The sequence below is a fragment of the Leucoraja erinacea genome, chromosome 23 (genome assembly GCF_028641065.1).
Source record: "Leucoraja erinacea ecotype New England chromosome 23, Leri_hhj_1, whole genome shotgun sequence".
In the NCBI taxonomy this organism is placed as follows: Eukaryota; Metazoa; Chordata; class Chondrichthyes; order Rajiformes; family Rajidae; genus Leucoraja; species Leucoraja erinaceus.
Window position 1 is genome coordinate 31378040 of NC_073399.1, and position 27440 is coordinate 31405479.

Genomic DNA, 27440 nt, shown 5'->3' on the forward strand with positions numbered 1-27440 from the left:
TTTTACCAGGTTGCAATTTTTAAAGGAACAATGCCACTTTTGTTCAATCGGGCCTCGAGCATTGTATCCTTCTAGCCTAACCCTTCATTTTATGTCTCTCAGGCATGAGTGGAAGTGGGTGAATAATTTAAAGCATGAGAGACATTGTGTAGAAGCACATCATCAAATGACTTACGCTGAGCTATGCCAGAGTTATCCTTGGGTAGGCATAGTAACAGTTATAACTATGATTCTATTACCTTTGTCAAAGTACCAAAAATGGGTAGTGAAATAAGATCATGTTCAGGTCTTAAAGAACATGGTACCTAGAACTGTGGGCCAGAAACAGATAAGTAGCACATTGACCTGTTTACATTCATCTGCTCAAGAAATGGTTTCCTCAAAACAGTGAATTCTCTCAGTTACAATTCCCAATTTGTGGTACTATTCGCATGGGTCAAGTACTATAACATAAAACATAGAACAGTACAGCAAAGGTACAGGCCCTTCACCAACAATGTCTGTGCCAACCATAATGCCAAGTTAAATGAAACTCCTTTGCCTCCATATTCTTCCATTCTATGCATATCCATTTGCCGATGTAAGAGCCTCTTAAACGCCACTGTCATATTGACCTTCATCATCACCTCTGGCAGCGTGTTCGAAGCACCCATCACCCTCTGTTTAAAAAATATTTACACATATTTAAACCTCATCCCTTTCTCCTTAAACCTATGCCCTCTAGTATTAGACATTCCCACTCTTGGAAAAAAAGTTCTGCACATCCTATTATTCTGCACATTTGCAAACAATTAAATCGTGTACAAACCAAAATCTAAATATTGTTAAACACTATCTTAAACCTTAAATTAATATGGAAAAGTAGCTATACAGTATCTGGTAAAAAATGACTCAAATGCCTATTCTTTTCAACTCTCTCCACAGTCTTAATGGACTCAATGATATACAGTATGTAAGTAACAATCTATTATTTTGCAAAGTTAACCAATTTAAGGAATAATTCTAGTTTATTCCTACTAATAACTGAAATAAATAATATGTTTAAGAAGGAACTGCAGGTGCTGGAAAATCAAAGGTAGACAAAAATGCTGGAGAAATTCAGCGGGTGATGCAGCATCTAAGGAGCGAAGGAAATAGGCAACGTTTCGGGTCGAAACCCTTATTCAGACTGAAGAAGGTCTGAAGAAGGGTTTTGACCTGAAACATTGCCTATTTCCTTCGCTGAAATAAATAATGATCCTTTTTTAATTTAGAGTGATAAAATAAAGTTGAAATGCACCCTTGGTCACTTGTACCTAACATATATACACAGAAGCAGGATATAATGTTCACCACTGCCTCACTCAAAGATGTGTATATTTAGTACGTAGCCAAAGACAACCTACAGAATTTCAGATGTGGGCATCTTATACCTTTGTGTTGATTTTTGTTAATGATACATTTAATCATCAAGCAAACTTGTGATCCCTCTCCCTATTTTATTGGCTATAAAAAATGTAGCCTTTCAAAAAAACATCAATCTCTATGAGATATGTTATTGAAAAACAAATAATATCCCATAATGGGAAAGTGAATGATACTAAAGTGACTATTCAACTCTCTTGCTTTAGCTTCTCCAGTCAGCACTCCATAGCCCATCTGTCATTCCTTGAATGTAATTTTCTAAGAGATGAAAACATATGGAGAAACTAGTCTCATGTGATAGACACAAAATGCTGGAGTAACTGAGCGGATCAGGCATCTCTGGAGAAAAAGGATGGGTGATGTTGCAGGTCGTAACCTTTCCTCAGACCCAACCCGAAACGTCACCCATCCTTTTTCTCCCGAGGTGCTGCCTGACCTGCTGATTAATCCAGCACCGTGTGTCTATCTTTGGTATTAACAAACATCTACAGTTCTTTGTTTCTACAACTAGTCTCATGTGGTTCTCTTCGCCTTGTCTTAAATCTTAGTTCAACATTCAATAGAAAGCCTATCTAGTTCAAGATAATGTCAGAGAACACTGAAGCAAGTCCCGCAGAATTTGCCATCATCAAGCTGTTTTTCTTTTAAAATGAAAAGCTTAAAGATATATATAGTGCCCTACAGATCCATAACAGGAACAATGAGAATGAAGTACGTTTAACTTTACACAAACCTGGAACACAATGGTTCTACAGGGGTCTGATCAATTATATGTAAACAATGCAAAATAATTCAAATATATATATTTTATATTAAAAAGAGAAACTTACCTGAAAGGCCGTAAGGTCACAAGGAACCTTCGCACCATTATTTTACTATCCGAGTTTGTAGAATTTTTTGAAAACAAGTACATTTTTATCTGAGAAAAATAAATATTATCCTCTAATATGAATATTTCCAGTGCAAAATGAGTTCGTTTTTTGATCTTAGACTTTGATTATGGCACAAATTTAGAAGAATTCAAGAAACTATTCAAGTCAGAGCACAAAAAAATCCATCTGTAACTTTTGACTCGCTGGATTTAGAACCAATCTGCCAGGATTTCCATCTGCACTGTGAGTCTTTGTTCAGGCTGAAGTAATGCTGCTCCTAGCTTTATGGTGACATTTTCAGGGACTAATGATGAATACAAGATACTGAAGATATCCCACAATTATCAGCTAAAGATGAGTCAAGGAGACTGCAGGTAAAACGCACCTTAGTTGCTTGAAGGTTGGCTCCTCTCATGATCAGGTCTTGCTGCTATTCAGAGCCATATGACTATTCCACTGACACACTTAGGCAGGGCATCCTCAGAGTCCCCGAGGTAAGAATCATTTTACTCAGCCGCCAGATCTAATAGAAGCAGCTACCAACAACCCTCGGCTTCAACCTTTTGGACAGATGATTAGGGTAGGAGATAAGATGCTGACTGGCAGATCATAATCCAACCAGGATAGCTAGAATGCATTAGCCTCTCTATCATAACTGCTTTATTTCCCACACAAACCATGAGCTGCTAGATTATCTTGGTGCAAAAATAGTGTTATAGCAACACCTAGTGGGCTGAAGATGTTGTTCTGGTGCATTCATTCACTTTGTTTTTTTTTAAAATAACTATAGGCAAAGTATATTTTTATATATTTTCAACTGTGCTAAAATTCTAACATTTAAATGAAAATTATGCCATAAATGTTGATTGCAAAAATTTCAAATATAATGTGAAAACAATCATTCATACTTTAGGCAAAATCGTATCTTTCATTCTTTAAATAATAAAAAACTTTTACTGCAGTCATAAAATTATTTGTGTTTCCCCCCCCCCCCCCCCCCCCCCCCCAACCCCCCCCCCCCCATCAGTCTGAAGAAGGGTTTCGGCCCGAAACGTTGCCTATCTCCTTCGCTCCATAGATGCTGCTGCACCCGCTGAGTTTCTCCAGCATTTTTGCGTACCTATGTTTTTACTTAAAATGGAGAATATAAAATGATCCTTCAAATAACTGGTCTCTGTCCCAAGACAATTATGTTGTGGCTAAAGTAATTAATACAATTTACAACATTTTATGTGACCATATTCTCAGCTGTTAAGGATGCTTAAAGGATTGCAGAAATAGTGACATTTATACTCTAAACTTAGATTTACGTTTAGATTTATTATTGTCACATGTACCCAGGTACAGTGCAAAGCTTTGTTTTGCATGCCATCCATTCGAGTCACATGGAGCCGGATACATTAAAAAAATCAAGCCAAACTCAAGTACAATAGGTAGAGCAAAGGGAAAGCTACAGATTGCAAAATTTAGGTTTCAGCATGATTGCTCACTTCTTAGTTCATGTTAAGCTATCTATGAATAAAAAGCAACACCTTATATTGTCCACCACTATCCCGTAAACAGGAACATTTCTGTTTTCAAATGTCTAATTTTGAATGGGAAAGTTCATGGGAAAATGATTTAATTCTACCTAATTTATGCAAAGCTCCTGTTAGGCTGAGAAAGTTGTTGAACTTCAAAAATAAGTATCAAAGCTTAGTAATGTTACAAACTTTTGATATTGTAAAAATCAAGTCTGTAATTTATTCCATCAGTTAAAGCATAAAAAGAAGTTTAATTTGACACCTAATTCACTTTCATATCTTCAGTATTAAAAACGATATGGCCATTTTCATACACGGAAATTAGCATTTTGTTCCCTATTGCTTTTTCATTGACTTAACACAAAAGCTGTGATCGAGAACAGTCAAAAGCCCATAACCTTCTTAACAATTAAGGGAACTGAAATAAATTTTCAGTTATTATAGATTGAAGCATTCTGAAACAAATATGAAACAATCTTACTTAGATGACTTGAAATTAAAGCATATAATTAGTTAGTTACCTAATTGTAGCTAATTACAAAATTCAATTACTAGATCTAAACATCTATCAATTTCTTAAGAATAGATTAACATTTCTAAATAGCCGAAGTGTCCAAATAACATGCACACAAGAATTCACAATATAACATAATCTTTAAATCTCATTGTCATGGGTTTATAGGCCAAATGGAAGGAATTTAATGTTTAATACCTGGAAATTAATGGCCATTTAAATCAGCTTGCGAGTGGGTTTTTCTGGAACGTGATAAATTGGAATGTTGCGGTTGCAGTGGATTTAAACACATATCGGCAGCAAAAACACTGCCGGTTCTTTCAGGGGAAAAAATCACCGTTTCGCAACTTAAAATGTGAATTAAATGCATCTTAAGAAACACTTTTATTTATTTATTTTTTTATCATTTTATTTATTAGAGGTAAAGTACATTACAATAATACAAGCCAAATATAACATTACATTTCTTGTACCACTTCATTTTTTAAGCTTTAAAAAGAGAAAAAAGTAAAGAAAGTGAGAAAGAGTCGTGATTGTGTGAAAAAGCGATCAAGAAAAAAGACTCATTACGCAAAGAGTTAGAGAAAAAAGTTAAGAACTAGGCCGTAGAAAAGAAAAAAGAGAAAAAGAAACAAAAGCTCTATTAAGAAGACAGAGCAGAAAGGGATATACCAACTTCTTATTTTTCATTCCCCCTTACCAGATCCTGAAACCATTTCTTTTCAGAGTACCGTTGCACCTTATACTTGTAGTAAGTCGATAAATGCAGACCACGTCTTTTAGAAGTGGTCTGATTTGCCTGCAAGAAGGAGTCTCATATCTTCCAGGTGTAATGTTTCGAACATATTTGAAATCCACATATTTATTGTTGGTTTTGGGGCTTTTTCCAGAATTTAAGTATGTTTTTTTACCATTATTAACCCATCATTAAATAGATTCTTTTGAAACACAGTTAGTTCAATAGTCAATAGTCAATAGTCTATTTATTTGTAATTTGGACCCCTGGAGGTCCAAATGAAATGCCGTTTCTGCAGCCATACATTACACACAAATAGACCCCAGACACAACATGATTACATTTTACATAAACATCCATCACATAGCTGTGATGGAAGGCCAAAAAAACTTATCTCTCCACTGCACTCTCTCGCCCCCCCCCGATGTCAGAGTCAAAGTCAAAGCCCCCGGCTGGCGATGGCGATTGTCCCGCGGCCATTAAAGCCACGCCGGGTCAGTGGTGTTAGGCCCCGCTCCAGGAGCTCTTCGACCCCGCAACTCGGGCGGGAGAAGTCGCCGTTGCAGGAGCCCCGAAAAGCGGTCTCCCTCCAGGGAGCCGCGGGCTCCCGGTGCCGCCGTCCACAGACCTGTCGTTGGAGCCTCCGCATCAGCAGCAGCAGCGGCAGCGGCAGCATCAGCAGCAGCAGCAGCAGCAGCAGCAGCAGCAGCAGCAGCAGCAGCGGCAGCGGCAGCGCTCCTCCACCGCTCCACCCGCTCCGGTCTCGGCCAGCTCCGCGACGGTGAGGTGAGTCGGCACCAGAGTCCCCGGCTTCTTCCTGTTGGAGGCCGCTCCTCGTTGCGGCCCCAACGACAACTGAGACCCGACGAGAAAAGGTCGGGTCTCCAGTGCAGGGAGAGATTCAAAAGTTTCCCCCCCCCCTCCCACCCCACCCCCACCCCGCCCCCCCCACACACACACCCCAACATAAAATAACAAAAACTACATAAAAACACAGACAAAAAATAATAAAAACGCGGACAGGCTGCAGTGGCCGCTGCTGACCAGAGTCGCGCCGCCTACCGGATATATTCAGGGCAGCCTTCCATTGTTCCAAAAATAATCAATTCCGCTTTTGGTATCAATTTTATTTTAAATAATTTTGTGAAGATTTCAAAAATTTCAGTCCAAAATTTTTGAATGTTTATACAAAAAACAAATGAGTGCGCTAAAGTAGCTTCTTGGGATAGACATTTATCACAAATAGGGGAGACGTTAGGAAAAAGTTTACTTATTTTAGTTTTTGAGTAATATAATCTATGTAAGATTTTAAATTGAATTAGAGTGTGTCTTACGTTAATCAAACATTTATGCACATATAGCAAATGTTTATCCCACCTCTCTTTCGAAATTTTTATAGCTAGTTCTTGTTCCCAGTCTCTTCTAATTCCATCGGATGATGGTATTTCTATATTTAGAATGATGTTACACAAGTATGATATTAAATTAGCTGATTCGGCCTTTGTATTCATTGCTTTGTATACATAAAATAAACCACTTTCTTTTACCTGTCCCCTACGTAAAATCCAGCCCCGTTGTCGGCGTTGACGGCTTCAGAAGCTGATTTTACAATCACTCCAGCGATTAACTTGTCGGGCAATTTAAAACAAAAAACACACAGAACAGCCGTTGGAACGATTCTTCTGCAAAAACTTGCACTCCAACCAAATATAATCCAGGACCAGGTCGGAGAAAACCGTGTTTTAACCCCCCCCCCCACAAACGCACCAAAATCGCGCACATGGCTAGTGGCAGAATTGCAGCGCCGCTGAAGGTAAGTAATGTAACATACCTACAAAGCTTCCATTTTTTGGGGGTTACCAAAGAGTGCTTGTTCATACCCTTTTGTCTTCATATATAGGGTGTATTGTTGAATTTTGAGGAAAATCTTCTTTCATTATTTTTAAATGGGTCTCCAGAAATGTAAAGTACATGCAGTGAAATTCAGTCATCTATCAATTCTTAAATGTTTCTGAATAAGGAGAGGAGTTTTGGTTTTGCAAGCAAACTCTTTGCTTTGCAATGGCATGTCTGCTTGGACCAGCGTGGAGAAAATACCCCTTTTTTGAAGGTAATTCAAGCCAAGTGGAAGGAAGAGGCAAAGAAAATAAAACCAAGTGTGTCGTATATGGGAGTACATTGTATAATGCTTTTGAAGGAAAGTCCTTTCTTTAAAAGCTTGCTTGCTCTTTGCCCATGTGAGACATGACTGGATAGGAAATGTTCCTTTCCCATGTCTTCAGAAAGAAAACACGCAGAAACCTGTTTTTGCTTCATTCTTGCATACAAACTAAAACATGGCACATACTTCCAATTGAGCTGTGGGTAGACCTTGGAGATGTGGACAGTCTTATTTTCAAAATTGGGGTTGGCCAAATACTATGGATTTTGGTTGCCAATTTGCCTAGACTGGGCTGGAGTCTCCCCGTATAAGGCTTGTTTAGTGTCATTGCTGGCAACCCAAAAGTTACATTAGTGCTCTCTCCAAGTGCTGCCCATAACCAGCTAACATTCTAGCAGAGACAAAAGAAACTGCAGATGCTGGAAGCTTGAACAAAGGACAAAGTGCTGGAGGAAGTCAGCGCGTCAGATAGCATCTGTGGAGGGAATAGATAGACAACGTTTCGGATCACAACCCTTATTCAGATTGATAGGTGTGGAGCGGAGAAAACTGGAAAAGAGAAGTAGATTTGGGGCAAAACATGGCAAGTGATAGGTGGGTACAGGCGAAAGAGTTTGTTTGGCAGATGGATGGAAGAAGTAACGATGGTTGAAGGTGAAAAGGAGACAAAAGGGTGTCAGACAAGGAGAGGTGGAGTGAAATGTAAAGCTGGGGAGGGGGGGGTGAATAAAGTTAAAAGGGATGAGAGAGTGGAAAGAGGGGGATGTAAGGGCAATCAGGGAATTGGGGACAATGGAGGGGAAAGGAGTGGTGTAGCATTCGAGCAGAGCTGCTTTTCAGGAACCTTTTGGAAGAGGAGTGATAATGGGTGGGAGAGGCAAAGAGAGAAGTGAATGTTGTGCACACAGTTATTTGCTTCAACTCAAGTCAAGTGTATTGACAAACTAACATGCACAGGCACAATGAAAATCTCCCTTGCAGCTGCATCATACACTCAGAGAATGCACAATAACATCAATTATACATACATTTTACGACAGTGAAAATGAAAATCTTGTTTTTTGCATAGTCAAAAATAAAACACAATTACAAAACGTGTAATTATGTATAATAATGCAAGAGGTAGTCCATAGTATAGGAAGGAACCGCAGATGCTGGCTTACACCGATGATAGTCACAAAATGCTGGAGTAACTCAGCAGAACAGGCAGCATCTCTGGATAGAAGGAATGGATGATGTTTCGGGTCAATGTAGTCCACAGTGTTCCATGGCCAAGATAGAGGAGGGTTAATAGACCCTAGGTAGGTTGGTAGGTTGCGTTGTGCAAGTCTGCTCCAGAACCTGTTGGTTGTGGGAATGTAGCTGTTCCTAACCCTGATGGTGTGAGACGTGAGGCTCCTGTACCTCCTGCCCGACGGCAGCAGTGGGGATCTTAGATGCTGCTTTCTTGAGGCATCGCCTCATGTCGATGCTTTTGACGATGGAGAGGGCTGTGTCTGTGATGGACTGGGCTGAGTTCACCACTCTTTGCAGGCTCTTGATTCCTGTGTGTTAGAATTGCTGCACCAGGCCATGATACAACCAGTCAGGATACTTTCTATAATGAATCTGTAAACGTTTGTTAGAACATTTAGTGATGTTCCAAATCAGTTAAATCTTTAAACTTCCAAGAAAGTAGAGGCTCTGGCAGAAAGTAGAGAACTCAGAGCTCCCGTGGATGAGACAGTGCGAGGCTTGCAGAATGTGGGAGCCCAGGGACACAGATGGAGCCTCTGGCTGCCACAACTGTGGCAAGTGCGTCCAGCTTCAGCTCCTAAAGGACCGTGTTGGGGCACTGGAGAAGCAGCTGGATAACCTCAGGGCCATCCGGGAAAACGAGAGTTTCCTGGACAGGACCTACAGTGAGGTAGTCACGCCGAGGATACGGGAAGAACCAAGGTGTCTGATGGAGAGAAAGGGTGGAAATCGTGGAGTGCAGAAGACCCAGGTGGCTGTACCTAATGAAACCAGGTACGCCCTCTTGGGAACTGTCCGAGGAGATGATGTTTCCAGTCCGAGCGGCGGACACGTAGGCTCAAATCCTAGAGATGAGACATGATCGGCGAGACTGACGTCCGGCAAAGTCCTAGTGGTGGGTGACTCCATTGTCCGAGGAGCGGACAGGAGATTCTATGGCGGCAGAAGAGATGCGAGGATGGTCTGTTGCCTCCCTGGTGCCAGGGTTCAGGATGTCACAAGCCAAATTCAGAACATCCTCGAGAAAGAGAGAAGGTGAACAGCTGGCAGTAGTTGTGCACGTGGGCACAAACGACATCGGGAAGAAGAGGAAGGAGGTGCTCCAACATGAGTTCAGAGAGTTGGGAAGAAGACTGAAATGCCGGACTTCTAGGGTGGTTATCTCTGGATTGCTTCCAGTACCTCGTGCTAGTGAGGACAGGAACAGGGAGATGGGGAATCTGAATGTGTGGCTGAGGGGCTGGAGCAGGGAGCAAGGATTTAGATGTATAGACCACAGGGATCTCTTCTGGGGTAGGGGTGACCTGTACAACAGGGATGGGTTACACCTTAACTGGAGGGGGACCGACATTCTGGCAGGCAGGTTTGCTAGGGCTACACGTGTGGGTTTAAACTAAATAGTGGGGGGGAGGAATTGACAAATTGGGAGTATAAAGATGGAGTTGAAGGGGAAGTGGCTACAGGAAAAATTACAAAAGATTCTCGAATTAATGGGAAGGAAAGCTCGAGAATGGACAACAGAGTAAGGTCAGGGCCAATTGCGAGGGGGGAAGTGAATACGGAGGTCAAAGTGCTGTATATGAATGCGCGAAGTATAAGGAATAAAGTGGACGAGCTTGAGGCTCAGTTAGAAACTGGCAAGTATGATGTTGTGGGAATTACTGAGACATGGCTGCAAGAGGGCCAGGGCTGGGAACTGAATATTCAAGGGTATACCTCCTATCGAAAAGACAGACAGGTGGACAGAGGGGGTGGGGTTGCCCTGTTGGTGAGGAATGAAATTCAGTCCCTTGCAAGGGGTGACATTGAAACAGGAGATGTGGAGTCAGTATGGATAGAACTAAGGAATTGTAAGGGTAAAAAGATGGGACCAATGGGACTAATCTACAGGCCCCCAAACAGTAGCCTGGACATAGGGCGCAAGTTGAATCAGGAGTTAAAATTGGCAAGTAGCAAAAGTAATGCTGTGGTTGTTATTGGAGATTTCAACATGCAGGTAAACTGGGAAAATCAGGTTGGTACTAGACCCCAAGAAAGGGACTTTGTGATGGATTCTTTGAACAGCTTGTATTGGAGCCTACCAGGGAGAAGGCAATTCTGGATTTAGTGTTATGTAATGAACCGGATTTGATAAAGGACCTCGAGGTTAATGAGCCATTAGGAGGTAGTGACCATAACATGGTCAGGTTTAATCTACAATTGGAGACGGAGAAGGGTAGATCGGAGGTGTCAGTGTTGCAGTTGAATAAAGGGGACTATGGGGCCATGAGGGAGGAGCTGGCCAAAGTTGACTGGAAAGATACACTAGCAGGGATGACAGTGGAACAAAAATGGCAGGTGTTTCTAGGAATAATACAGAAGGTGCAGGATCAGTTCATTCCTAGGAGGAAGAAAGATTCCAAGGGGAGAAAGGGACGACCATGGCTGACAAGGGACGTCAGGGACAGTATAAAAATTAAAGCGAAGAAGTACAACGTAGCAAAGATGAGCGGGAAGCAAGAGGATTGGGTAATGTTTAAAGAACAACAGAAGATAACCAAAAAGACAATACGGGGAGAAAAGATGAGGTATGAAGGTAAGCTAGCCAAGAATATAAAGCAGGTTAAAAAAAAAGCTTATTTAGGTATGTGAAGGGGAAAAAATTAGTTAAGACCAAAGTTGGGCATTTGAAGACCGGGGATTCAAAGTAACATTAGTAAATTTGCAGATGACACAAAGCTGGGTGACAGTGTGAACTATGAGGAGGATGCTATGAGAATGCAGGGTGACTTGCACAGGTTGGAAGAGTGGGCAGATGCATGGCAGATGAAGTTTAATGCAGATAAATGTGAGGTTATCCACTTTGGTAGCAAAAACAGGAAGGCAGGTTACTATCTAAATGGCGTCAAGTTGTGAAAAGGGGAAGGACAACGGGATCTGGGGGTCCTTGTACACCAGTCTATGAAAGTAAACATGCAGGTACAGCAGGCAGTGAAGAAAGCAAATGGCATGTTGGCCTTTATAACAAGAGGAATCGAATATAGGAGCAAAGAGGTCCTTTTGCAGTTGTACAGAGCCCTAGTGAGACCACACCTGGGGTATTGTTTGCAGTTTTGGTCCCCTAATTTGAGGAAGGGCATTCTTGCTATTGAGGGAGTGCAGCGTAGGTTTACAAGGTTAATTCCCAGCGTAGGTTTACAAAGTTAATTACAAGGTTAATGGCGGACTGTCATATGCTGAGAGAATTGAGCAGCTGGGCTTGTACACTCTGGAGTTTAGAAGGATGAGAGGGTATCTCATTGAAACATATAAGATTGTTAAGGGCTTGGATACGCTAGAGGCAGGAAACATGTTCCCGATGTTGGGGGATTCCAGAACCAGGGGCCACAGTTTAAGAATAAGGAGTAAGCCATTTAGAACAGAGACGAGGAAACACTTTTTCTCACAGAGAATGGTGAGTCTGGAATTCTCTGCCTCAGAGGGCCTTGGAGGCAGGTTCTCTGGATGCTTTCAAGAGAGAGCTAGATAGGGCTCTTAAAAATAGCGGAGTCAGGGGATATGGGGAGAAGGCAGGAACGGGGTACTGATTGGGGATGATCAGCCGCGATCACATTGAATGTGAAGGGTCAAATGGCCTACTCCTGCACCTATTGCAGTTGTATAGGGTCTTGGTGAGACCACACCTGGAGTATTGCGTGCAGTTTTGGTCTCCAAATCTGAGGAAGGACATTATTGCCATAGAGGGAGTGCAGAGAAGGTTCACCAGACTGATTCCTGGGATGTCAGGACTGTCTTATGAAGAAAGACTGGATAGACTTGGTTTATACTCTCTAGAGTTTAGGAGATTGAGAGGGGATCTTATAGAAACTTACAAAATTCTTAAGGGGTTGGACAGGCTAGATGCAGGAAGATTGTTTCCGATGTTGGGGAAGTCCAGGACAAGGGGTCACAGCTTAAGGATAAGGGGGAAATCCTTTAAAACCGAGATGAGGAGAACTTTTTTCACACAGAGAGTGGTGAATCTCTGGAACTCTCTGCCACAGAGGGTAGTTGAGGCCAGTTCATTGGCTATATTTAAGAGGGAGTTAGATGTGGCCCTTGTGGCCAAGGGGATCAGAGGGTATGGAGAAAAGGCAGGTACGGGATACTGAGTTGGATGATCAGCCATGATCATATTAAATGGCGGTGCAGGCTCGAAGGGCCGAATGGCCTACTCCTGCACCTAATTTCTATGTTTCTATGTTTCTATTGTCTATTGTCTATTGGCATGCGTTCTCAATGCCTTCTTAATGCCACATTGATGTGCTTGGGCCAAAATAGGTTATCTGAGACATAAACAGCCCGGAATTTGAAGCTACTATCTCTCTCTACTGCTGACCCACCAATGGAAACTGGCACGTGGACTTCCAACGTACCCTTTCTGAAGTCATTGGTTTTGTTGCCATTGAGCGAGAGTCTGTTCTATCTCTCTCCTGTATGCTGATCCATCACCGCCCATAATTCGGCCAACAATAGTGGTGTTGTCGGTAAATCAATAGATGGCATTAGAGTTCTAAGATGAATTCCATTTCTATAGACCCCACATTTACTTAATATAACTCCCTAGATAGTGAGATTATGTTCTATTTTGTGTATAGTTGGGACCCATCTTCCAGGAAGTAAGCTTGTCAAAATAATTTGTCTAACAGTCTAGCTGCTGAGCATCAAAGGTCAGCAAAATACAAGTTAAAGATCCAATCATTACGTTTCTGAGTTGAACATGGAATGCAATAGTATTACTATTGATTATCAGTATAATGTTAGTAAGTTACCCTTCACGTCTAGTGAAATCTAATTTCCTCACCTTTATTTTGTCCTTTTTTTCCCTCACTCCTTTCTTTGCTTAGTTAATGAAATATTCTTGTTTTTATATATTTTTGCACAATGGGAATGGAACCATTGTCTCACTTTATATGGTCAAGAAAACTACATTTGAATTTGTGCCACATGACCAGAGACTATATATCACCAGCTCATGTTACCTCGTGGAATATGACCAAACTAATGCAGCCTTCAAAAACCATAGCCTTCAAAAAAAGCAGCAGACATAATGTAATAATGTTAAATGTTCTTTTCAGTATAAATATATTTTTAGGTGCACTGAACAAACAGCACTTAATTAGCTCTTGTGATGAGTAGACTGAACACTGTATCATCCTTCAGTAGAATTTTATTTTTCTTAATTAATTGGATAATTTAGTCCCTTGTGTATTAAAGGGTGAAATGCTAAACCCAGCAAAACTGACTTAGAATCTCCTAGCTTTCAAGTCATTGCCATATTAATTCCATTACTTGTATTTTAAAACGGTGGATAAAACTTGCCCCAGAACCAATCCCGAACCAAATATTTTGTTTGAAAATGTAGCAACAAGATCAATAAACATTCCAGCTAGATCCTTGGACGCCTTTTAAAATCAATTAAAAAGCTGCTACCACTATCCATCTTGAAAAAATTGTACATATAAATTGAATTTTAAAATACCTTGCAGATCATCTGTCCCTCAATATATTGCTTCCTGGGCTGGAAAATAAGCAAGCCATTCATTCACCGTGTCTATAACAAATGGCAATGTTCTGGATTATCAAAACTTTAGTTCTTCTTTCTTCCCTATGCTCAAACTTTTAGCCTTTATATTTGCCTCCCTCCGGCAACCATGTTTAAGACTCGTTGCACAACCATTGCAACTGTTTTAACATGTTGAAAGGATTCGGTGTGAGATGGTTAATTGTGAAGGTTTTGTTCTAGTCCTCCAGCTTGTAAACAAGGAACATAGCTCTGAAACTGCAGAATAAAGGTGTCCATCATTTTACATTGGAAAAAAAAGCTTTGTGTTCCAGAAAGCATTTTCAATACACAGAACCATAGTCCCTGATAAACCAGCATCTGCAGTCCCCTGCTCCACAGTCCCTGATAATCTATATATTGGAGAATGTCTTCTCAATTTCCGATCAGTATCTTTATAAGCAAATCCACTAAGTTGGTACAGATGTTACCGGCTGCCTAACAACCGCCCAACATACAAGGACATATGTCTAATGAAATCTTGAGCTAAACACAAAGGGCTGGAGGACCTCAGTGGGTCAGGCACAGATGCTGCCTTTCCCCCTGAGTTCCTCCAACACTTTATGTAAATGCATTACTTTCACATATTTATTTTAAAGAGATTTTGATATTTTCTTGATTTTCTCAGCTTACCCTTTGTTTTGGTTCTTATTTAAATATTTAATTGCATGCATTTGAGGCAGCATGTTCAAGGTCATGCAGTCAAACTTTATCAGTTAATTTTCTAATTAATCAGGTTATTCAACAGAAATCACTGATGAAGTGCCTTTGAAATTCAAGGCTTCATGTGATTTAGCAACGCAGCAGTGTTAAATGAATCACCAACAAATTTATTCAAAACAAGAAATGGATAAAGTGCCCGTTATCTTAGCAATTATTACATTTGCTGGTTCATTTAATTTCTGCATGAAGACCAGTCCATAAGTCCTCAATTGCATTGAATCTTCAGGCATTTACCAGAAATTACAGATGGCCAGTCTGCCTGTTTGCCTTAATCACTGCCAAACTTTGTTATTTCAAAGCTCTCCTGCTCTCCTTCTTTTGTAAAACTTAGTCATGGAGTCATACAGCATGAAGCAGGCTCTTTAGCCCAACTCATCCATGCTGACCAAGATGCCCTATCTAAGCTAGTCCCATTTGTCCAGCTATTGGCCATATCCCTATAAACCTTTCCTATATCAAATCAAATCAAATCAAATGTATTTATAAAGTACATTTTAAAGCAACCCACGTTGACCAAAGTGCTGTACAGACCAGAGGGTACCCAGGAGGCCGACGCGACAGGCGTCTCCCAGGAGGCCACAGAGAAGCTGGGGCCGGAGCAACGCAGGTCAGAGCTGGAGCTGGAGCCTCACGGGTCGGAGAGCCCAGGCCTCACGGTTCGGGGCAGTGCCGGATTTAGATGAAGAGAGGCCCTAGGCTGTTCCATGTGAGGCCCCTCCCAATCCCCCACCCCCACGACTAGAGGAAGATGGTCCACCAGATTGACACCGATTTGCAGCCGAGCGTGGCCAATGAGATAAGGGGCTGGAAAGCTGCGCTTTTTCGTTTTTTATTTATTGCCAGTGCTAGTATCGAGTTATTGGCTTAAAACACTTGTTGTTCTGAATTGAAGGGCAAGGAAAATTACAGAAGGGTTATTTCAGACTACAGTGCATTGTGACAGCATATGTAAGAAAGGCCTATGACAGAGTAAAAAATATTATACACCTTGCAGGGCTCTCACTTGACTTTTTTTCTCTGTTGTCAGCCGGACAACCTTAGCAGCTTTTTAGATGGCCAAATGACAGTTTAGGTGGTCATTTAAGAAGCCTTGCATGATGCGTGCGCTAATGTGCTCGGACAAAGTGCGTAGTTACCAGTCGGAATTATGCTCAATGAAGCATTCACATATAATTTCTCCTTCAAATAAAGTCACCAACTAAACATATTCACCAATCAAGACATGATATATACCACAATGACATGCAGCAAAATTATAATACAGTATCTCAACTCTTTTTACACCTTGCAATGAATGCAATTTCTGTTATTTCTTTCCACTTCCAAACAAAAATGTGGTTGGATTATTCAACATATAATCAACCTCAGTGAGACCAAGCGCAGGCTTGGCGATCGCTTTGCACAATACCTCCACTCAGTTCGCAATAACCAACCTGATCTCCCGGTGGCTCAACACTTCAACTCCCCTTCCCATTCCGAATCCGGGCCTCCTCCATGGCCAGAGTGAGGCCCATCACATATTGGAGGAGCAGCACCTCATATTTGCTTGGGTAGTATGAACATTGGCTTCTCTAATTTCAGACAGTCCTTGCTTTCTCCCTCCTTCCCCTCCCATTCCCAGATCTCCCACAGCCGACTGTCTCCGCTTCTTCCTTTGTTTTTCGTGTTCCCCCCCCCCCCCCCCGACATCACGTCGCCTATTCGCTCGCTCCATAGATGCTACAATAGATGCTCCATAGATGCTACATTACCCGCTGATTTTCTCCAGCTTTTATGTCTACCAATGGGATCCCACCACTGGCCACATCTGCCCATCTCCTCCCCTGTTGGTTTCCCTCTGTAACTCCCTGGTCTGTAACTCCCTGGCCTCTTCCATGGCCAGAGTGAGGCCCACCGTAAATTCGAGGAGCAGCACCTCATATTTTGCTTGGGCAGTTTACACCCCAGTTTACACCTGATCTCCCGGTGGCTCAACACTTCAACTCTCCTTCCCATTCCGAATCCGGGTCTCCTCCATGGCCAGAGTGAGGCCCATCACATATTGGAGGAGCAGCACCTCATATTTGCCTGGGTAGTATGAACATTGACTTCTCCAATTTCAGGTAGTCCCTGCTTTCTCCTCCCCTTCCCAGTTTTCCCTCAGCCCATTGTCTCCACCTCTTCCTTTCTTCTTCCCTTCCCCCCCACCCTCACATCACTGAAGAAGGGTCTCGACCCGAAACGTCGCCTATTTCCTTCGCTCCATAGATGTTGCCTCGCCCGCTGAGTTTCTCCAACATTTTTGTCCACCCATTCATCACACATTCTGTTATCCCACTTTCCTCACACACTCCCTACCAATTAGGGGCAATTTTACAGGACAAGTTAACCTTAAGCCAATGCGTCTTTGGGATGTGGGAGGAAACCCACACGCTTGCAGGGAGAATGTGCAAATTTAACACAGACAGTGCCCGAGGAGACGATCGAACACAGATCTCTGGCATGTGAGGCAGCAAGTCTACCAGCTGTGCCACTATATTTTGTTTTCCAACACACAAAAAATTATACGTTGATAACTTTGGTTACTAAAAAAATGAAAATATCCATTTTCAGTTTTAAATCTCCAAGTAACTTTATGTCCCCCTTTACAGTTACTGTATGTTTTAATTCAGTTCAAGACTATGGGGCAGGACATTGGCCATAAAGCTGCTGCCTAAAGGTGCCAGAGACCCAGAATTGATCCTGAATATGGGTGCTGTCTGTATGGAGTTTGCTCCTTTTCCCTTTGTTCGCATGGGTTTTCTCCGGGTGCTCTTGTTTCCTTCCACATTCCAAAGCTGTGCAGGAACTTATTTCAGACCCAACCCCAAACGTAATATTTTCCTTTAGTCAAGAGATTCTGTCTGATCTGTTGAATTACTCCAGCTTTTTTTGTCTATCTTCAGTTTAAACCAGCATCTGCAGTTCCTTCCTACACACATGATATTATACGATAGAATTTTATTAATCCCAGGAAGAAAATTGTGTGTGTGTGTGTATATTACTAAAAGTCTGATCTTGACCGCTTTTGGCCCACTGTGCTGCGATTTCCGCAACCTACGGCCGTCATTTTTGGCCACCTCGATCAGAGCCCACGTCTGCCTTCCTGGACCAGAGTATTTTTCACATCGATGAAAAATCAGAGAGAAATTAATGTTTTTTTTTAAATCACCATTCTCTCTGCTGCCCCTGCTGGAGGGAGGGGGAGGGACTATAAAACCAGGAAGTGGTGTGCCTCAATCACTCTCTCATCAAGATGGAGATCACAGATTATGGGGTAAAAGTAGCAAATTAATAATATTAATATAATATCAAGGGGGGTAATTAGCGTGACTGCAGGGGGGGGGGGGGATAGTTAGTGTGTGTGACGCTGCATGCCGCCTCCCCCCCCCACAACCGCACATTGGGGGAACAGACCCAACGGGTCTGCACTTGGTCCAGTATATATATATATATATACTTAATTTTCTGGATTGGGACATCATAAATTGGACAAATGTATGTCTACAGCTGGAGAACACAAAACGAGTGTGATTTGGAATAATTTAATTGCACTAACAATTAAACTAAACTAAAACAAAATATTCCAAAAGACAATGAGAGAATTGAATGATTGTCTGTGCTTTGATGATGATCAAGGTATTGACTTTATCTGCAGTCAAATCTTTCAGATCCTGAGGATTCAAGCCATCAGGTGAAAGGATTTGTCAGCTTTAAGTTTCATTAATTTGCCGTGCTCTTACTCCATTGATTTTAATTGTTTTAAATTGCCTCTTGTGTAACTACCAATTTCATCAACTATGAAGTCGGATCCAAAATATTAGTTTAAAATTATCAGCATTTCCTCATTTGCCATTATTCACAGGCCCGATTCAACTTCTAATTTCCAACATTTAATTTGCTATTCCCACCCTCTTTAAGTGCTTGCAGTATTTATTTCCTGGTTTCTAAAATTCTCCCATGTTCAGACCTACTGTTGTTCTTTGCAACTTTATAGGCTGGTTCTTTCAGTCTAATAGCAATCTTAATTTCTTCAATTAGCCACAGATATATCACTTTTCCAATTATGTCTTTGTTCATGGAACTTCTATTTGTTGAGAGTTAAATATTACATTACAATGTTTGCCATGGCTCATTTTACATTTAATTAAGTTTCCAATCCACCATACATGCCCTTCAAATCCACAAAATTGCTTTTAGGTATCCAGTTTCCGACTAAAGTTTACACTCAAACTACGTATAAATTTACATCTTGTTATGATTATTCAGCCCAAGGATCTTTTGCAAGAGATTAGAAATATATTCTAATTTATTACATGATTAGTATAAAACTCTGTTGCCCTGTCAACTCCAAAATGCTATGTTCAAGACTGCCTTGAATGGACAACACTTCAAGACTAACTTCACCAGTTTGATTTTCCAAGTCAATATGAAGATTAAAGTCCCTCATGATTACTGCATTACCATTGTTGCAGCCACATTAATTCTTGATTGATCGTCTAAACAACTGCCTTGATTGATAGTCTAAGGGAGCCTATAAACAATAGCCACCTGTTTTCTACTCCTTGGCTGTCTCGTAATTAGATCACATTTCAGTATTTTACAGCGGCAGTACCATCCAATAAATCAACTTAGCGATCATTTCCAAGCAACATTTACTAACACAATCTACCCTTGTTATTACGGACCTCTTTATAATGGATTTTGGTCAGAGCTGACGGCACATCCCAACAGTAATCGGACACCACTTTAAGAAGCTTATGAATTCACAGATAAGTCTATAATAATCAATAATACAATAGATTAATAACAATAATAATACTAGGTAACTGTAATTGTGCAAACCCAAAGTGCTTTGTGCAATCAAAGACACAGTATTTGATCAAAGTTGCTGAGGTACGGTTAATGTTGCAATATTCAAAAGCCCAATGGTCGATGGGAAGAAGCTGTTCTTAAACCTGTTGGTCACTGTTTTTCAGTGCCTGTACCTTCATCCTGGTGGTAGTAGATTACTCCCTCTCCCTCTCCCCCTCCCCCTTCTCCTATGAACCTTTTTTGCTATAAGCTTACTTTAAGTGTTAATGGTGTGGAGCCATTTAACCAACCACCATGCTTTTGGTTTGTGGGAGGTCATGATCAAACCTAGGTCCCTGGAACTGCAAAGTTAGATATCACAAGAGTCAAATATAATTTATTTAATCCTACATTATCCTACTCAATAAATCATTTATGTCTAATGCTCACTTAACTGTTCAGGTAGCCTTTAATGCTACGGAAAAGGTACGGGTTCCAGAGAATAAGCAACAAAATGATCAACCTTGCTCATATTCTTCAGCCTCTCATAAAAGTTCTTCTTTCAGAGGGTACCAATAAAAGACTTTGAAGAGCAGAACAAGCAGAGAAGAACTCTTTGACAGGAATTGATTGTACATTAAATGCTATATTCATTCATCACCTACATTATACACAAGTATGACGTGTCTTTCACATTTCAAGTGTATGAGTTGTGCCTTGGTGATGCACCCTTTCGTATTTGAAAAATGTTCCTCACTGACTGTCAGCAATCAACCTATGACTTCAGCCGTTTGTCCATTAGCATCCTTATTAAGTGAATCACCACCAGATATATAGCTGCAGTCTGCTCACAATGGGCATCTTGCTGTTCAGTGAGAATAGCAATGTGCTCAAGAGTGGCCTCTATCATTTAATAAGGACATCAAGCTCTCCCACGTGGTGGGCACCAGATCAGTGTCTGGATCAGTACTGGAGGCAGAAAGACAGGGAGCGGCCTCCATCACACGCAAGGTGCAAAAGCATGTACGCACATACCACCGGCTTCAGAAGCAGCTTCTTCCCTGCAGTCATCAGACTCTTAACGGACCTCTCAAATGCTAGGGATAAATTCCTATCTTCCAATGTATCGTGCTGTGGCCTTGCACTATTTTCTCTGCACTGTCTCTGAAGTTTAGTTTAGTTTAAAGATGCAGCACGGAAACAGGCCCTTTGGCCCACCGAGTCCACACCGACCAGCGATCCTCGCACATGAACACCACCCTACACACACTAGGAACAATTTGACATTTAAACCAAGCCAATTAACCAACAAACCTCTACGTCTTTGGAGTGTGGAAGGAAACCGAAGATCTCGGAGAAAACCCACGCAGGTCACGGGGAGAACGTACAAATTCCATACAGACAAGCACCTGTAGTCAGCATCGAACCTGGGTCTCTGCCGCTATAAGGCAGTAGTTCTTCTGCTATTGCCACTGTGCCACTGCTTTGTATAGTTGTAACACAATATTCTGCACTTGTTTATCTTCTCTTTTGCACTAGCTAATATACTCATGTACGGTATAGGTTGCCTGGATAGCAGACCAAATATTTTCACTGTATCTCAGTACACGTGGCCATAATAAACCAATACCAACATCAAACAAAGCATGCTTCCAAGATCTTTACTTGCTCAGAAAACTAAGGAAGTTTGGCATGTCTCCAAAAACTCTTACCAATTTTTACATCAAGTTTTGATCTATTACAACCTGGTTCGACAACAGCTCTGTCCAAGGCCGCAAGAAATTGCTGACGCCTGTGGAAGCAGCTAAATCCAGCACATGGACCACCAGACTTGCCACCACCTCCCCCTCCCTCCATCCTCATTGATTTAATCTACACTTCACGCTACCTCAGGAAAGCACCCAACATAATCAAGGAGCAGTTACATGGAGAGGGGGGAAGAGAGAAACGGGGGAAAGAGAGAGATAGGGGGGCAAAGAAAAAGAGATAGAGACAGAGGAGAAAGAGAAGGGAGAGAGGGCAAGGGGAAGAGTGAGGTATGAGGGAGAAATGTGGAAGAGAGGAGGAGAGAGGGGGGAAGAGAGAGAGGTGAGAGGAGAGACAGAGAGAGCGGGGAAAGAGAGAGGGGAGAGTGTGTGGAGAGGGAGAATATGAATATATGTTTATGAATATTTCTAAGTCCCTTTAAGCAAATTAGTTCTTGCTGGCAGGCACAGTGTCCTGTGTTGGTATCTGCCTGCCTTGGAATGTGTGTGTTTAGGGCTGACACCCTACTGACTGCTGTGCAGCAAAATGGTAACAGCTTTGTCCAGGCCCAGGAAACATGTTGACTCTAATCGGCACATTGCAGCTTTCCTCTCAGGGCAGAAGCAAAAACTGTATTTAAGCTCATCTTAAAGAAAGCTATTAATAATTGTTATTATCTGTAAATGCCAAAATGACCATTGCACAAAATAAATGCCTTTTGACATATAAATATTTCAAAGGACCCTAAAATACAATGTTTGCTTTTGACTGGCTACATATAATATTTCATGGTAAAGCTGTAATTGGACATAATGCAGTCAAGTCTCTGTTACAGGATTAGCTTTCAATACTTTTGCAGCTGATTGGAGATCTTTTTTTCACAGGTGTCATTCTCTCCTAAATCAGACATTTAGCCAGAATGTGGCGAGTCTGTGGAATTCATTGCCACAAATGGTGGAGGAGGCCAAGTATTTTAAGAAGGAACTGCAGATGCTTGAAAATCAAAGGTAGACAAAAGTGCTGGAGAAACTCGGCGGGTGCAGCAGCATCTATGGAGTGAAGGAAATAGGCAACGTTTCGGGCCGAAACCTTTCTTCAGAGGCCAAGTCATTGGGTATTTTTAAAGTGGAGATTGATAGATTTTTGATTATTAAGGGTGTCAAAGATTACGGGGAGAATGCAGGAGAAAAGAAGGTAAATTAGATCAGCCATGGATCAAATGGTGGAGCAGAGTCGATGGGCTGAATGACCTAATTCTGATCTTATGTCTTATGGTTTCTAACAAAAAAGGACCTTCTTCCTCTTTGAGTCTTGTGAAAGGAATTGGCTACGTCCAGAACTAGAGAAAGATCTGTATCCAATGGGCTTGCAGAACTCTATGGACAATGCAGCGGAATGAAGGTTAATAATTGTGTCAGTAAATAATGAGATTAAAGCAAAGTTGACGAGTGGGGAAGTCGTGTTTCCAGTTCCTGGAAATTAGGGTAAGAATGGGATTGATGGCTGAAGGGTGGCAGTAGTAATGAGAAACATAAGAATATGGGGTAGAAATGTGACATTTAGCACCAGGATACTCACTAAAATATTGGTTGATCCAAACCTCCAGTGTTCTCCCATACGCCTTAACTTTCAAATTATCTCCTTGAATAGATTCCATATCTCCACCTCCATGGCTCTCTGGGTTGAACATAATATGGACCCATTCAACAGCAAAATTGTATTTTACTGTCCATTAATATATTTGCTTATTATCTACGTCTGTGCAATAATTGACAATTTAATTAATGAAAGGAGACACGTCAGGATCTACCACTGGCCTGGGACCTTTTTTCCGGAAAGAATAATTTAACATATTTTTGTTGTTATGCAAGGACCAGTGGGAGGGGGTGTCAGTTTGGAGCCTCACAAGACCATGAGAGATGTTGGAGAGGGGAGGTGTGGGGGATGGAGAGTAAGTGACAGGGGATTAGAGGGAAGGAGACAGGGAGAGAGAGGGTGAAGAGGGAAGTGGGGGAGAGAGGGAAGAGATGGGGTCAAAGGGGAAGGAGAGTTGGAGAGGGGGGAGAGGTGGTGGGGAGGAGATGGGAGAGGGGACAAGATGAAAAAAGGTGGAGGGGATGAGGAGATGGGAGCAGCAAATGGTAGGAGGAAGACGGGGACTGAGCAGATGGGGAAGAGGTGATAGAGAGAGGGGGAAGGGGAGATGGTGAGAGGAGGGGGGGAGAAGATGGGATGATTTTTGGCAGGCGTGGGGGACTGTATTTTAGAAGATGTGAGACAGGTTAGCCGCACACTACAACCTCCAAATAAGTTCTTAACTACATAGACTTGGGGGCATTGGTTTTGTCTTTTAGCACCATTATTGTTTGTTTCATCATTGGGTGCCGCAGCGAGCAGCAGCCTCGCCAACAGCTTTCAACTTTTTTTGTTTTTTAGTATGTCTAAATGTATGTTTTAGTGTGGGGGGTGGTGGGGGGCAATAGGGGGAAACCATTTTTAGTCACTTACCTCAACGGAGATGCAACTTTTTTCCTTGTCCCATTTTCGCCCCCCCTCACGGCCTAATAACTGGATTGGTGCGGCCTTTCTCGGAGGCCGGTCCAGAGCTTCAGCAGCAGGCACGGCGGGACTTTAACATCGCTGAGTGGGGCGATCCCTTGCCGGGGATCGCCAGAAGAAGCGCTCCTACCGTCGGCCTGCGGGCTATGACTTCGTGAAGCCGCGGTCTCCGGTAATAAAAGTGGCCAATTCGGGAGCTCCTAGCCACGCAGTGTGTGTGTTCCAATCCGTCCCGACATCGGAGTTTCGATCATCCCGATGAGAGGGCTTGTACATCGGGCCTTCCGTAGCGGTGACTACGGAGAGTTCATGGCCCCGACCACTGTGGTGGATGTTTATGTTAAATTCTATAGTGTATTGTGCTGTGTTTGGTTGTATGGCTGCATGGTAACTCAAATTTCACTGTACCTTAATTGGTGCAAATGACAATGAATAAATGTGAACTGAAATGTGAACTTGAACTTTGTTTTATGTGTGTGTAAGTATATATATATATGTGTGTGTGTGTGTGTGTGTGAACACGTACTGAAAATGTATTCTCGTTTATTATAATTGTCTGTAGTGGCTCTGCTATAGGATCTTTGGTCTGTAGTGAACTATGTTTACAGATTCTGTTGTACCGAAGCGCGGCCTGCGGTGAGCTGCGGTACCGGCCTCCGGTCGGCGGGGGCGCTGGCTCCGGGGCTGCGGGGAGTTGCAGTACCGGCCTCCGGCCAGCGGGGGCGCTGTTGTCGCGGCCCGTGGTCCCGCCCCCCGGGGCCTGACTGACAGCCTGTGCTGCGCTCCGATAGGCCACCCTGCGCCGAGCAGGACTTCCGGTGAGGCCATGTGGTTGGCGCGTTCGAAGCGGCGGGAAAGTGGAGAGGATGGAGGAGAGTGTCGGAGAAGAAGGGGGAAGAGAAGAGAAGAGGATCGGGGAAGAGAAGAGAGAAGAGAAGAAGATGGGGGAAGAGAAGAGGAGAAGATGGGGGAAGAGAAGAGAGAAGAGAAGAAGATGGGGGAAGAGAAGAGGAGAAGATGGGGGAAGAGAAGAGGAGAAGATGGGGGAAGAGAAGAGGAGAGGATCGGGGAAGAGAAGAGAAGAAGATGGGGGAAGAGAAGAGGAGAGGGGAAGAGAAGAGAGGGTGCCCGGGGGAGGGAGAGGAGGAGAGAGCGGCGGGAGGATGGAGGTCCGGGATGTGAGGGAGAGATGGGGGGGACGGGGACGGAGGATGAGCAAAAGTGCGTGGAGGAGATGAAGGTGAGAAAAGGCCTTTATAGGAGAAGGTTAGTGGGAGTTGAGGATGGCCAGGGAGGAAAATGAGAGGGGAGGGGAGAGAGAAGAGATGGATAAAGTCAGGGAGGAGGGAGTGCTATACCTATAGTAGAAAATGAGGGGAAGGAGGAAGTGGGGGATGTTTGGGTCCAGACCTCCCAGCCTGTTTCGCCTTGCAAGAATGTGAAGATTTAATATGAGGTAATGTAGCTTTAAAATACTCTTTAATTGTTTTCATATCTTGTCCACACATGAAATGGATAATCAGATTGTGTAGAATAATTCTCCAATTTGGATTATTGAAGTGCTCTGATTGAAAATATGTTCTGGGATTTATTATTGTTGCCATGTGTGCGGAGAGATATGGAAATGCATGTTCTGTATGCCGTCCAGTCAAATTATACTATACGTGATTACAATAGATCCTCTTCTGGAACAATGCGCAAAGGGCGCCATGTTCCGCTGCCATTTTGCAGCTCCCAGGTCTCTGAAAAGGCTTAGGGTTAACCCTGAAGAAGGGTTTCGGCCCGAAACGTTGCCTATTTCCTTCGCTCCATAGATGCTGCTGCACCCGCTGAGTTTCTCCAGCTTTTTTGTGTAATCTCTGAAAAGGCTGATCTTGGCCCAAAGAGATATGCAAATTCTTATTATCTCACATTAAGGCTTGGTGTCTTGTAACCTAACTCCCAGAACATATTTTCAATCCGAGCACTTCAATAATCCAAATTGGGGAATTATTCTACACAACTGAAGTAGGGGTCGGGCCTGGCGCGATGCCATTTGCCTTTTCCACCGCCGCCATGCAGCTGCCGCAGGCTGCGCTCGATCCGCAAGGTTTTAGTGATGCATTAAAACCAGTTTTTTCTAATAGAAATCTAGGAGAAGCCTTTAGTCCAGAATGTTACGTATGTTGTAGGTTACCGCTGTAAGTATTTGAGATGAACACCACAGTTACGTTTAGAAGGAAGCTTGTTAAACACTCAGTGAGGAATAGAAGGCTACGTTAATGGGGTTGAATCCTGATGGGTAGCAAATGTTACGCCTTTACACAACCCTCACCTGTCGCACACGAATGCATTTTGATGTTGGAGAGCCGTGTTCAAATATTTATTTGTATCAAGCATTTTATTTTCAAAGAACAGTTCACATGGGTTTAGAGGGAGATGGTCCAATGGGAGGCAAATAGAACTAGCTCATGTCGGGATTTTATTCGCCAAGGCCGATTTGGACCAAAGGTCCTGCTTTATAATTCTGACTTGTCCCACACACCTGAAGCGATAAGGTCATGGATCTTAACTACTGAGTTTTACATGTATTTGGTAGTTAAACCTTTGACCTAGATTAATAAAAGGTTAATCCATGCAGTAACAGGTGTGAACATTTAACAAGTTGGTATGTTCATGTATAATACTGCAAACAGAATTAATATTGTGATTTTAACATGGCCAATGGGAATTACATTAACTACACAGTGAATGGCAGGGCTCTGGGAAGTGTAGAGCGGATAGATCTACGAGTGCAGGTATAGGGGCGTCAGAGGCAGATAGGGTGGTCAAAAAGGCTTTTGGAACATTTGCCTTCATCAGTCAGAGTATCGAGTATGGGTGTTGGGAGGTCATGTTGCACTTATACAAGATGTTGGTGAGGACAATTTAGAGGATTGTGTTCAGTTTTGGTCAATGTTACAGGGAAGATGTCAATCAAGCTGGAAAAGGTGTCGAGAAGATTTACAAGGATGTTGCTAGGACTCCTGAGCTATAGAGAAAAGTTGAGCTTATACCTTGGAGCACAGAAGGATGAGTGGCAATCTTAGAAGTGTACAAAATCATGAGAGGAATAGATCGGGTAAATGTGCAGTCATTTACCCATGGTAGGGGTATTGAGAACCAGAGGACATGGGTTTACGGTGAAAGGGGGGAACCTGAGGGGTGACCCTTTTTACACAAAGGGTGGTGGTTGTATGGAACCGGCTAATGGAGTAGGTACTTGAGCCAGGTACTAATTTAGAAGATTGAGGGACCTTATAGAAACTTAAATTCTTAAGAGGTTGGACAGGCTAGATGCAGGAAGATTGTTCCCGACGTTAGAGAAGTCCAGAACAAGAGGTCACAGTTTAAGGATAAAGGGGAAATCTTTTAGGACTGATATGAGAAAAACATTTTTTACACAGAGTGGTGAATCTCTGGTATTCTCTGCCACAGAATGTAGTTGAGGCCAGTTCATTGGCTATATTTAAGAGGGAGTTAGATGTGGCCATTGTGGCTAAAGGGATCAGGGGGTATGGAGAGAAGGCAGGTACAGGATACTGAGTTGGATGA

General features: G+C 42.5%; 1 protein-coding gene across 2 annotated transcripts in view; it reads right to left on the minus strand.

Annotated features, from left to right (window-relative positions):
- The window catches only part of LOC129708449 (alpha-1,6-mannosylglycoprotein 6-beta-N-acetylglucosaminyltransferase B-like), a 656277-nt gene extending 631808 nt beyond the window's left edge, over positions 1-24469 (minus strand). Inside the window, exon 1 of one of the 2 annotated variants that reach the window (XM_055654227.1) lies at positions 23817-24469. Coding sequence is in view for 1 of the 2 variants with exons in the window: in XM_055654226.1 (XP_055510201.1) it covers positions 2235-2317 (83 nt within the window). In the remaining variant the exon portion in view is untranslated. Of the gene's footprint in view, positions 1-2234; positions 3188-23816 lie in introns of those variants that run through there. The other variant, XM_055654226.1, reaches the window with a different exon arrangement.
- Positions 24470-27440: the final 2971 nt, after the last annotated feature.